We start from the raw sequence: 11,828 nt of genomic DNA, 5'->3' as shown, positions 1-11,828 counted from the left end.
ACTGGGGGAAATCTCCCCATTGTGGGAGGGGCAGAGACGCAAACCACTGGGGGAAATCTCCCCATTGTGGGAGGGGCAGAGACACAAACCACTGGGGGAAATCTCCCCATTGTGGGAGGGGCAGAGACACAAACCACTGGGGGAAATCCCCCCCATTGTGGGAGGGGCAGAGACACAAACCGCTGGGGGAAATCTCCCCATTGTGGGAGGGGCGGAGACACAAACTGCTGGGGGAAATCTCCAGAAAGAATCTTTACAATGGCGGCTCTCACACACGGGCTGATTTGAGGGATGCAGTGCGTATTCTCAGCTGGTATCAGGAGTCTGTACTGGTCAGGAAGTCGTCTGATGAATTTGGTTTCTGGTTGTGCTGACAAATGTAAATATGACCATGATATGATGACTTGGTTTTACCCCTCCCTATAGAGCCGTGCCCTAACCCTTACACAGGAAGTAGGAGGGATGGCCGTTGTCACATGACTTCCCACAGCCACACCTGGGATCACTCCAATGGAAGCGCAGAGGGCGGAGCCTGGAAGATCCGGACAGAGCGGTGTATGTGTATATACATATCTATCTCTAGATGTATACAATTGTCCCCAATGAGCTGTAAATACATTGACGTGGTTTCCTTGTCTTCTGTGAAGGCCGATCTCCACCTATGCAATGCACAGACACTTTTCAGACAATAAAGATCAGACTGACGTTTCTAATGAGTTGCTTTGGCTGTCATTTCTGTGTTTCATAATGAAGAGAGAGATCCTCAGGGGAGGGGTTAAGCAGAAATGCCCTGAGGGGGAGTGTCAGTTATACTAAAATGTTTTTTTCATAACACGACAGACCAATAGGGGGAGGCAATGTGCGGAATGGGGAATCCCAGAGCACTGAGATGAATGCTGGTTTTCAGTGGGGAACATTCAGGCATCTGTGACCTCGGAGTGTCCCCACATCACCGAAGAGAGAAATATGGCATCTGTGTCCACACAGCTGAGGGAGGAGTATGGCTCCTCACGCTATATTTGCCCCCAAGGATCAGACAGCTAGATATGCTGTAGAAGACTCAAACTCCGTCCGGAACATCATTTCTATTAAATAGGGTGGGGGCTGGGAAGGTTTAGAACTTCTGACAATAAATCTATCGCTGACAACCACTCCCTGTATGGGTGGCCCCTGAGAGACAAATCTTCCATCAAGGCAAACTGGAATCTTCTACCTATAGGTTATACTGACCAGGGAAACCCCACCTAATAAGTTTCTTCTCTCTCACTGAAGACCTTTCACTTGGGTAAATCAGTCATGCCAAGCAACGAGCATTACTCCTCATTGGTTTCACCATAGAAAAGGTTGACCGTAAGCGAATATCGCCCTCTAGCTGTAGGGTCCCTGTTCTCTTGGTTCTGGCAGATTTCATGGTGAGATTTGTTCTCGTTCCTCGATCAGTTTTATTGCTGTGATATGAAAAATGAGTCAATTTCCTGAACTGTCAGCTCATAAAAGCCCCTGTCAGTTGTGACCGCACCGAACGCTCAGACACCACGGCCTACAGCCTCGCTGCTTGTAGAATAATCAGTCCTCATATTCTGCCGCCGGAGATCAACTAGCTGGCATCATTAGTATCAATGTTATATTACTGCCTGCAACATGTTGGGGCACCAGAACAAATCAGCAGTCATGTGACAGGAGGACAATTGGAGGGCCCTATGATGGGCCCCTTCTATGGCTAGCCAGCTTCCCTTTATAAATGTCAGCCAGGGGGAGGAGTCACATCATGATGACAACTTCCAGTTCAAACATTAAAACTGAATACAAATCCCCAGATAAGGAGTCCTAAGAGCAACCACACCTTCTATGGTGTCTGTAGAGCTGCCACTTCTATAAGGTCCTTCACACCTTCTATGGAATCCATTGGACCACTATGCAATATATACAGTCCATGGAGCCACCACACAATATAATTTATGGTGGTTCCATGGACTCCATATAATATGTGGTGGCTCCATGGACTCCAAATAATGTATGGTGGCTCCATGGACTCCCTATAATTTATGGTGGTTCCATGGACTCCCTATAATTTATGGTGGCTCCATGGACTCCATATAATGTGTGATGGTTCCATGGACTCCCTATAATTTATGGTGGTTCCATGGACTCCATATAATATGTGGTGGCTCCATGGACTCCATATAATGTATGGTGGCTCCATGGACTCCCTATAATTTATGGTGGTTCCATGGACTCCCTATAATTTATGGTGGTTCCATGGACTCCCTATAATTTATGGTGGTTCCATGGACTCCATATAGGGAGTCCATGGAACCACCATAAATTATAGGGAGTCCATGGAATCACCACACATTATTAGGAGTCCATGGAACAACCACATATTATATGGAGTCCAGGAAGCCACCACACAATATTTGGAGTCCATAGAGCAACCACACAATATATGGAGTTCATGAACCCACCACACATTATAAGGGGTCCATGGAGCTACCACACATTATATGGAGTCCATGGAGCCATCACACGTCATAAGGAGTCCATGGAGCAACCAAACATTATGAGGATTCCATGGAGCCACAACACATTATAAGGAGTCCATGGAGCCGCCACACATTATATGGAGTCCATGGAGCTACCACACATTATATGGAGTACATGGAGCCTCCACACACTATAAGGAGTCCGGAGAGCCACCACACAATATAGGGAGTCCATGGAGCCATCACACAATATAAGGAGTCCATGAAGCCACCACACATTATAAGGAGTCCATGGAACCACCAAACTTTATATGGAGTCCATGGAGCTACCACATTCTATATGGTGTCCAGGGAGCCACCACACATTGTATGGAGTCCATGGAGCTTCCACCCCCCCCTCCAAGGACTGACGAGGTTCAGAGGGGCATTTGCCCGTAGTGGGGTAACTGGGTGCTGCACTTGCTTTGGACATCTGGGGGCGCTGTATTTGTGGCTTCTCTATGGGAATTCGGCTCCTCTGCTGCTCCTTTCACCAAATCATTGAAAATTGCCCCCAATAATAATGGAGGGGCAGACTGCGTGGGGCATTAGAAATTTACCCCGCACTGCCAGGACTACAGGCCCCAATAATAAATTCCCCAAGCATTTCCCCCCTCACACAGCATAATGAATGAGGAATGTGCGGGGCGAGGCCGGCACCAGGTACAGAGCGGAGCAGACAGTACAGACAGGGAGGATGGATGGACACCCCCACAGTATTATGTAATATTTCCTGCACCTCTCTACTGCCTATGTCTGCTACACACTGAAATCACCCCAATCACTTCCACATCTGCCCTCGCTGTATGAGAGAACAACCGGGGGGGGCACACCCTATGTGGACCGAACATACCCCATGTGGCCAAAAACAGCCCATGTGGGCCCGACATACTCCATGTGGACAACGAACACCCTATATGGACCGGACATACCCCATGTGGACCAGACATACTCCATGTGGACAACAAACAGCCCATGTGGGCCCTGACATACTCCATGTGGACAACAAACAGCCCATGTGGGTCCGACATATTCCTATTCTACTATTACCGTATCTCGCCCTCTCCCCAGTGTGTCTATACCCCCGCTCTATAATACCCCCTCTATACCACCCCATGAGGGGGTCCCCGAGATCCTTAGTTGGGGGTCATTTATGTGAAATCTGCCCGGAGATGCCCTGGTCTGTTGATTCTGTGACACAATATGAGTGCAGAGTGTTCTGAGAGCTCCCCCCAGTGGCCGGGTTGTTCTGGGATATGACAGGCAGGACAATTCCAACCATCACATGTAACGGTGTGACCCCCATTCCCCCCACTCCCACATTGGGTGCACCCCTACTCACTGTGTCCAGACCACGCCCCCCCAAGCTGGACCCTATCAGACCCCCTGGTGGCCATGCTTGCTTAATAAATACACACAGGCTCTGCCCTTGTACTGCTGCAGAGTGACTGCTGCTTACTCCTAGTCCTAGAGTTAGGCCGAGTAGAAATTGGTTTTATCTCAGCACTCAGAGACGCTGAATGATGGCAGCAGAATAAAAATGTGTAAATACGGAACAGCAAAGCAGGATAGAGTTCACATAACAGGTTTTTTATTTCCTCATCGATACCAGGGATCAATACACATGAAGGTTGCCTTATGCCAGAGAGGAAATGGGTGACAACGACCCCAAACAATACCGAGCAATGTCTGGGTTCCGGACCACCGAGGTTGACGTTATGGAAAACTTGTGGGGTGAATGTCGTCCAATCATCTGAGGCTGGAATACCTGGTCACAGGTGAGAGGCGGGACTCCATACAACACAGAGGCCAGACAACTAAATATTAGTTCAGAGATTGGAAGGAAAATCTGCAAACATTTCTATACAGTGAATGTTTGAGTGAATGCAGACACTGCTATTAATATTCCCTTCTCTTCACTTTCTGTAATGTGGTGAATGTTTCTTCATGTATTGGAAGGTGCAGAGTTCCCAATGTATGGAAATAAAAGATATTATAAGGATTTTCACCTTCATTTTCACACACTGCTAATATTCCCCACACAGCTGTGCCAAATACAGAATTCCCGGATGAGATTACCAAATATTAACAACCGACAGGGGGGGGGGGCAGATAAAGGAGGGCAGACATAAGGTGCTCAATGAGGAGTCTCGCGTTTCACTTCAGGGTCTGAGTGAGTTTCCCAGGTGTCAGAGAGTCATTGTGGCCCCTGGGGTCCCCTGGGCTCTGACCCCTTTCATGGTATGACCTTGTGACAGGATCTGTGTGGAGTGGAGCCGCTCTGTCTGTAGGGGGGGATTTGGGGTTAATGAGGATGTTTGATGTTTTGGAGTGACAGCAGGCAGATGTTTCTGGCAGGATCAATAACAATAAAGAGGTCCTGTTACCCCACCATGACTGGTTCTCTTCCCGGTGTAGGAGGAGGAATTGTGTGAATCCTCCAGAGGTAGCTGCACATTGCACAATGTCAGGGCGCGGCGGCCATTCCCACCTGAGGCTGCGCTCAGCATTTAACCCTTTTCCTGGCTGAGTCACCATTACGCACATCGGGCTTTTCATCGCCCCGGGGTCACCGTCGGAGCCCCCCAGCTATCAGATTGCATAGGAACATCCTTGTTTACTATAGAGCAAAAATTCCGGGAATAGACGTATGAAAATATTTTTCATCCCTAACCCCCCCAGCCGTATAATGAACCCTATCAGTAAATGAGATAACATGATGATGATGGGGGGGGGGGAATCAGATCACATGATGATGGGGGGGGGATCAGATCACATGATGATGGGGGGGTCAGATAACATGGGGGGGATCAGATCACATGATGATGGGGGGACGGGGCCCGGCCTGGGGTTGGCCATATTGGGTGGTTCCCTTAAATGAAGGGGGTGATGAATGTGATTTCTGGATAGGTGGTTGTGGCAGTACTGGGACCGGTCTTTGGGGGGCGCTATGATGGGGCCTCTAACCCTTCTCTGCTCTCGGCAGCTTCCTGTGGGACGAGTTTTCGGTGGAAGTTCACCTAAATGACTACCTGGACATCGTGTGCCCCCACTACGAGGAGGAGAACATCCCGGGGGTAACAGTGGAGCGTTATACCCTGTTCCTGGTGGGGTACGAGGAGTACACAACCTGCAAACCCACCTCCAAGAATCAGGTCCGCTGGGAGTGTAACAACCCCTTCGCCCCGCACGGCCCCGAGAAATTCCGCGAGAAGTTCCAGAAATTTGCCGCCTTCAGCCTGGGGACGGAATTCAAGGAGGGGAGCAGCTACTATTACATCTGTAAGTGCCCCCCCGGGGGTAAATGTGTTCCTGGCATGGGGGGTACAAGGGCCACTTACCTGCTATGAGGGGTTCCCACCATTCCTGTGCTGGGTTTATAATATGCCCCAAGGTGGGAGGAGACAATGCCGGGGGGAGGGGTCGTGTACCCCCTTTATAGAAACCTCCATGGGGGGCCAGTGATTATTTCCAGGAGCCCCCCCCCCGAGCCCTGGGATAGTGAAGTCCCCCCTCCCCCACACGGTGGATTGGCGGTGGTACACACAGCTGTGTTGGGGGGATCGGGCGCTGTAATCCCGTCCTTTGTTCCAGAGGCGGCTCCCCTGGGAAGCGGCTCATCCCTATACAAGCAGGGACAGGACGGGGCTGTCTGGGACGGGCGTGGCAGGGAGGGCAGACAGGTCCTCTTTATGGGAATCAGCAAAACAAGTTGGGGAAGGGGGGGGGGTTCCTGTCCATTGTGTGAAGGCGGAGGGGGGGGTCACCCTCCATTCTCACCAATAAATTCTATCGTTCCAGCTAAACCCATCCACCACCACGGAGAGTCCTGCCTCAAGCTGAGGGTCCATGTGGCCGGCAAAGCCAGTAAGTATCCGGGGCCCTGTGCCCCACCATTAGGGGGCCCCCTTTATTAACCCCTCCATGCCCTCACCGGCCTCCATTGTAATTTTCCTCTTTTGTCTCCACAGCTCAGCCGCCGCTCACCAACGTCCACACCCCGCGAGCCAGGGTCCTCTCGGGTAAGTTCCCATCATGCTTTGCTGCTGTAATCAGAGCGGGGTAGGAGTATGGGCCCCGGGGGACCCCTACAATGTCAGCCGCCCATCCCGCCCCGTTCCCGGCAATGAGATCCAGATGCTGCGCTGTTCAGAATTAAAGGGGCCTCCTATACCCTTCAGTGTGGTCAGAGCTCTGCATTCCATCCGGTGACAATGCTCTAATATTACCCCCTCTTCTGCCCACAGATCAGCCAGCGGACAGCCTCCCTGGGGTAATGAGGAGCGTGGCGAATGGTTCCTCAGGCAGACCGGCCTCTCTCCTCATCTTCGGCCTCCTTCTGCCCCTGGTCCTGGTGATTGCACTGTGATTGGAACATTTCGGACTGGATGAATCTGGATGAAACTGGACCGGTGCCAAACGCGAGTCACATGACCAAAGAAAAGCGGCGTCTGCCTGACGCACACAGCGCCTGTATGTAGCCAAAGAAACTGTGACTACCGCGCACCTACCCCTAAGCTACCCCCTGCATGCAGGACTGACCCCCACAGCCAGGGGGAGGTGTCACTATCTCAGCAGAGTCTCGCGGGCAGAGACCTGCACCCCGACTCCTCCCCCAATGATCTCTATGAGATGAGCCAATGACAGTATTCGTGATGGAGGCGGAGCCTTGTGTACACATGTATATAGGACAGATTTCTAGAGAGTATTTATAGAGGAGTCCCCGAACAACCCCCACCGGGGGGCAACTGACCCCACCCCCGAGGAACTCCCAGATGGGAACAACTGGATATGAACTTGTAAAATATGTACAAAAGACAAAAGTATCGACTTTTATAGGATAAAGGTTTTCTATATTATGTAATAAAAGATAAAGAAAACCCCTCTGTCTGATTTATTGGGGGCCAGGGCCCCAGGTTGCCCCTTCTCACCCCCCTGCTAAATACATCCTGTGCCCCCAGGTGAGGATGAAAGCCCCCCAGCAGGTCACATGACCCCTTTCCCACGTGTCAGCAGTTCACACATGTAGCCAGCAGGTGGCAGCGTCTCACACAGGTGAGTATGGGAACAATACACAATTATCACCAGGAGGGGTAAATTGCCCCATGGGGGGCAGATGGCATAATATTCTGTACTCTGGCTCCAGGACCCCGCCAGCTTCTTCCAGGCTCTGGTATATGTGGGTGACATTGTAGAGTGTGGGGAATGCTGGAGGTGACCTACCTTATACGGGGGCTCCTCACCTCCATACACCCCTCCCCCAAAGAGGGCATTGTGCCGGTGACAGGGTACTCTAACAGTCTCACATTTCACTGCCTGTCATCAGTCTGCTGCAGGAAGCATTGCCTCAGTCTCCCTTGACCCCGCCATGTCATCAGTCACTATGGGTCATGCCTGAATAAAGATGGGAGGGGAGGATGGGGGTGACAGTATGGGGGAGGTGGGGGTGAAAGTATGGGGGAGGGGAGGATGAGGGAGGGCGGCGGTGAGGTGGCAGTTGATGGGGGCGGGGTACCCCGGGGGAGGGCAGTAAACACCCGGCCGCCCTCTTCCGCCATCTTCCTCCGTCTCCCGGGCACCATGGACGGGCTGTGGTTCCTCTCCGCCGCCTGCATCCTCTTCACCGTCTCCATGTTCTCCAGCGGCCTGTGAGTGTCTCCCCTCCCCCCTGTCCGGTCTCCCCTCCCCCCCCCGTATTACCCGGGTTCGGTCCCGGTGTCAGAACTCCCCCCATGTAGTGACACGTGACAGAGCCCATGGCGCCCCCCGGTGGTGTGTTGTGGCCCCGGTACTGACTTCCTGTTCCCCTCCCCCAGGTCGGATCTCCGGCTGATGGTCTCCCGGCGCAGTGTGGACAACATTCAGTTTCTGCCTTTCCTCACCACACAGCTGAAGTAGGTTTGGCTCCTCCGGTCATGTGTTGGGTGAGTCCGGGGCCCTGCATGGGCCCTTACCTGCAGGATGCCCGTGTGTGTGTGGGGGGAGGGCTCTATGAGCAGGAGCTGTGAGCGGGGGAGGGTCCTGTAAGCTGTGAGCAGGGTCGTCTCTTGCAGTAACCTGGGTTGGCTGTATTACGGGTATCTGAAGGCCGATGGGACCCTGATGACGGTGAACTCGATCGGGGCCTCCCTACAGACGCTGTACATGGCCGCCTTCATCTTGTACTCCCCGGAGAAGGTAGGTGTGCTGCCTGTCAGTCTCCCTGCTGTCGCTGCGCTCCTCTCTGACCCGTTTCTTGCCCCCCATAGAAGCGCCCCCTGTCTCAGATGGTCCTGGCTTTGGCGGTTCTGGTTTCGGGGTTCAGTTATTTCTCCCTGTGGATCCCCGATATCGGCGTTCGCCTGAACCAGCTGGGCCTCTTCTGCAGCGTCTTCACCATCAGCATGTACTTATCGCCATTGGCCGACCTGGTAAGTTCGCTCCTAGTGGGTGTGGCTAGATGTAAGGACTCCTGATTGGGTGTGGTAAGGGGCGGAGCATTGGTTACCCCGGAATAATCCATCTTCCTCCTCCAGGCTCAGATCATCAGAACCAAGTCCACCCAATGCCTGTCCTTCCCGCTGACGGTGACCACCTTCCTGACCTCCACTTCCTGGGTTCTGTACGGCATGCAGCTGGGTGACGCCTACATCATGGTGAGTGCTGCCCCCTAGTGTCTGGCTGGGGATAATGATAATGTACTGACTGTCATGTCTGTCCTGCAGGTTCCCAACCTCCCGGGTATAATCACCAGCCTGCTGCGGATCTGGTTATTCTGGCGTTACCCCCAGGAGCCACCAACCTACCGCCACCTACCGGCCTGAGACCAACAGCGCCACCAAGTGCCTGAGCGTAGCAACGCACCTTACCTGCTGCTATGGGGCGGGGTCACCTCTGGGGGCGGGGTTATCACACACTAATGCACTTTTCTGTGGGTGAAGGGGACCCGTCATGCATTGGCACTTATCCGAGTCAGGAGAAGCACCAACATAGGCCAGAGCGCAGCCACCAACATGTGTGGAGGACGAGCTGTCATCATGGGGGGATGCTGGGATTTGTAGTCCCCCGGTGGGAGGACAGCCTTGATCTGCAGCCATGAGGGTCCCCGGGGTGTTGGGGTGATGATGGTGGTGGGGGGTCTGTGAGGAGAACCGGTCATAGTTTACACGGGTGACTCCAGGTGACCTGCGGGGGAAATCACCAAAGTGCCGCAATCTTTCTACAATCATTTTATAATAAATCTATGTTTTCCACACGCGTGTGTCATGTGATGATGTCATCAGTCTGCTGCAGGCAGGAGGAAGCATTGCCTCAGTCTCTTCTCCCGCAGTCACAAGGTGAAAGCCTGCTCTGTCACCTCCGTGCAGGAAGTAAATGGGGGCCCCTTGCGATCCCTGAACACAGATGGTGCCGTACATGCGGGGGGGGGTCATGTGATCTCTGTGAAGTTTGCCCCAGGAGAGGTTCTGTCCTATAACAGGCAGAGCTGGGCTCCAATTACCCATAATCCTCACCGCCCCCCATGTCATGTGACTGTAACCAGAGCCAGATTACCCCACTAAGCTCCTGGCCAGAATGGGCCCTCTGCTAGTCATGTGACTCATTCTCATCTTCCATTGGCTAGAGCCTAATATAGGGGATGGGGCAAATCATGTGACTGATTCTAGGGTCCAGCATTGCTAATGCAGACAGAAGACAGCTCACCAGGGGAGGGGCCCCAGTCCCAGCCAATCAGGGACTTTGTGTCGCCATATCCAGTAGAGGACCAGTCACTGCTGGTACATGGGGGGAGGGCTCTAATAAAATATGCAAAAAAATTACAATACCCCTCCCCCACATAGTATAAAGACCACACCCCTGTGACTCCTCCCACATATAGTATGAATACTTCACCCTGTGACTCCTCCCCCACATAGTATAAAGACACCACCCCTATATGTGACTCCTCCCACACATAGTATGATGACACACCCACTATATGGGACCCCCTCCCCCACATAGTAGGAAGACCCCACCCGTACATGTGGCCCCTCCCCCACATAGTAGGTTTCCCCCAGCACTGCGACCAACAAGCGGACAGAATTCAGATTTTGTGTTTTATTGATTTGTCCTCAGGAGCTCCGCCCAAAGCTGCACACAGGTCACATGGTCCAATCAGCTCCCGAGATGTGGAATGTACAACCACAGGAAGTGGGCGTGGCTGTGTGATTGGATGGAATGTTCAGGGGGTGACATCACAGGAAAACTTCCAATCACACGAGGAGCGCTGTACATTGGGGTGGGTGTGGCCAGCACAGTGATTGGTCAGTGATGATTTGGGAGTCTCCGCCTCCTGCTGTGTCTGAATGTTCCCTTCACCAATACAGCTCACAGAGTCCCTGGTGATAGCCGCGCCCCATTATAGTTGCATGATGGTCCCGCCCCCGCGGTGCTCTTACAATCTCATCCCCTTGCGGCTCAGCTCCTCCTTGGCCTGGCGGATTTGTTGCTGCAGCTCCTGGGCGGCGTCCTCGCAGTCATTGAAGGTGGCAACGCGGTAACCAATGGTCGCCAGGGAGTAACAGCCGAAGGCTACAAGCAGGTAGACAGGGAGGGGCCAGAACACCTCCCTACAGGCCGGGGGCGGGTCCAGGTCCAGCAGGTCAAAGGTCACCGTCGCCCAAACTCCGCCCAGTAGGAGCAATCCCAGCAGCCATTGCGCCAACTTTGTCATGTCTGAGCTGTGGGGGAGAAAGGGGCGTGGTCAGTGCATGATCCGCAAATCAGAACCCCTATTAATATGCCCATCCTCCCCGGACAGGCTGCACAGGAAGTGAGCTGTCCTCTCTATGTATTATACAGATAAAGGATGACACCCCCCGCCTCTGACAGGTTCTCTTCACAGATACAAACTCCACGTCCACATCAACTCACCCAGCTCCTCCACTTCCGGTCTATGTCTCACTTCCGGCGTGTTAGAGGAAGTAACCCCCGGGGGACGCTGGGAAGTGTAGTCCGAGAGGAAGACACGTGACAGATGATTCTGAGTGTGCCCCGCCCCCTCCGCATACAACTTCTGTGACACAGCGAGGAGGAGGTTGGGGACACCGAGATGGCAGTACGGTGTGTGCAGGTGTCACTAGAACAGGAAGTAACCAACTAATCCTACATTGGGGACAGGTCTTCTGCTCGGAGGTTATTCCCCTCACTTCCTGTTCTATGTCCGGGGCCGGAAGCTGTGTATGTGCCCTAACACTGCACTGCGTTATATGTCAGCACTCCGCGGATCCCCATTGGGTAACAGCACCAATCTGAGCCGCCTCCCCCTCTCCTGGCGAACTTTTCATC

The 11,828-nt window shown here is 53.0% G+C and overlaps 3 protein-coding genes across 3 annotated transcripts; 2 read left to right on the top strand and 1 right to left on the bottom strand.

Moving 5' to 3' along the window:
• Positions 1-5,508: 5,508 nt before the first annotated feature.
• EFNA1 (ephrin A1) lies at positions 5,509-7,402 on the top strand (the record flags this gene model as incomplete). The annotated part of the gene is given in 4 exon segments (XM_072428371.1): positions 5,509-5,804; positions 6,324-6,389; positions 6,494-6,544; positions 6,770-7,402. Coding segments are annotated over 4 exon segments (535 nt in total), but the record flags the coding sequence as incomplete, so codon positions are not given.
• Positions 7,403-8,020: 618 nt separating this feature from the next.
• On the top strand, positions 8,021-9,750 carry SLC50A1 (solute carrier family 50 member 1). The gene is made up of 6 exons (XM_072428218.1): positions 8,021-8,170; positions 8,339-8,416; positions 8,576-8,699; positions 8,771-8,932; positions 9,038-9,157; positions 9,227-9,750. Exons 1-6 carry the CDS (start codon positions 8,103-8,105, stop codon positions 9,323-9,325), a joined length of 651 nt encoding a protein of 216 aa, XP_072284319.1. The 5' UTR covers positions 8,021-8,102; the 3' UTR covers positions 9,326-9,750.
• Positions 9,751-10,578: 828 nt separating this feature from the next.
• Positions 10,579-11,565, bottom strand: DPM3 (dolichyl-phosphate mannosyltransferase subunit 3, regulatory). The gene is made up of 2 exons (XM_072428219.1): positions 11,415-11,565; positions 10,579-11,221 (listed from the first exon to the last, which is right to left on the bottom strand). Exon 2 carries the CDS (start codon positions 11,212-11,214, stop codon positions 10,936-10,938), a length of 279 nt encoding a protein of 92 aa, XP_072284320.1. The 5' UTR covers positions 11,215-11,221; positions 11,415-11,565; the 3' UTR covers positions 10,579-10,935.
• Between the last annotated feature and the right edge of the window lie 263 nt (positions 11,566-11,828).

Source organism: Pyxicephalus adspersus, chromosome 12 (assembly GCF_032062135.1).
Source record: "Pyxicephalus adspersus chromosome 12, UCB_Pads_2.0, whole genome shotgun sequence".
NCBI classification, from domain to species: domain Eukaryota; kingdom Metazoa; phylum Chordata; class Amphibia; order Anura; family Pyxicephalidae; genus Pyxicephalus; species Pyxicephalus adspersus.
This window is presented reverse-complemented; position numbering and strand designations above follow the sequence as displayed.

What these genes read in the sequence shown, in the direction of transcription:
- SLC50A1 (XM_072428218.1), top strand. Translation starts at nt 8,103, where the DNA reads ATGGACGGGCTGTGGTTCCTCTCCGCCGCCTGCATCCTCTTCACCGTC. An exon ending in TCCATGTTCTCCAGCGGCCT is followed by an intron (nt 8,171 to 8,338) that starts GTGAGTGTCTCC and finishes CCCCTCCCCCAG; the next exon opens with GTCGGATCTCCGGCTGATGG. An exon ending in TGGGTGACGCCTACATCATG is followed by an intron (nt 9,158 to 9,226) that starts GTGAGTGCTGCC and finishes TCTGTCCTGCAG; the next exon opens with GTTCCCAACCTCCCGGGTAT.
- DPM3 (XM_072428219.1), bottom strand. Translation starts at nt 11,214, where the DNA reads ATGACAAAGTTGGCGCAATGGCTGCTGGGATTGCTCCTACTGGGCGGA.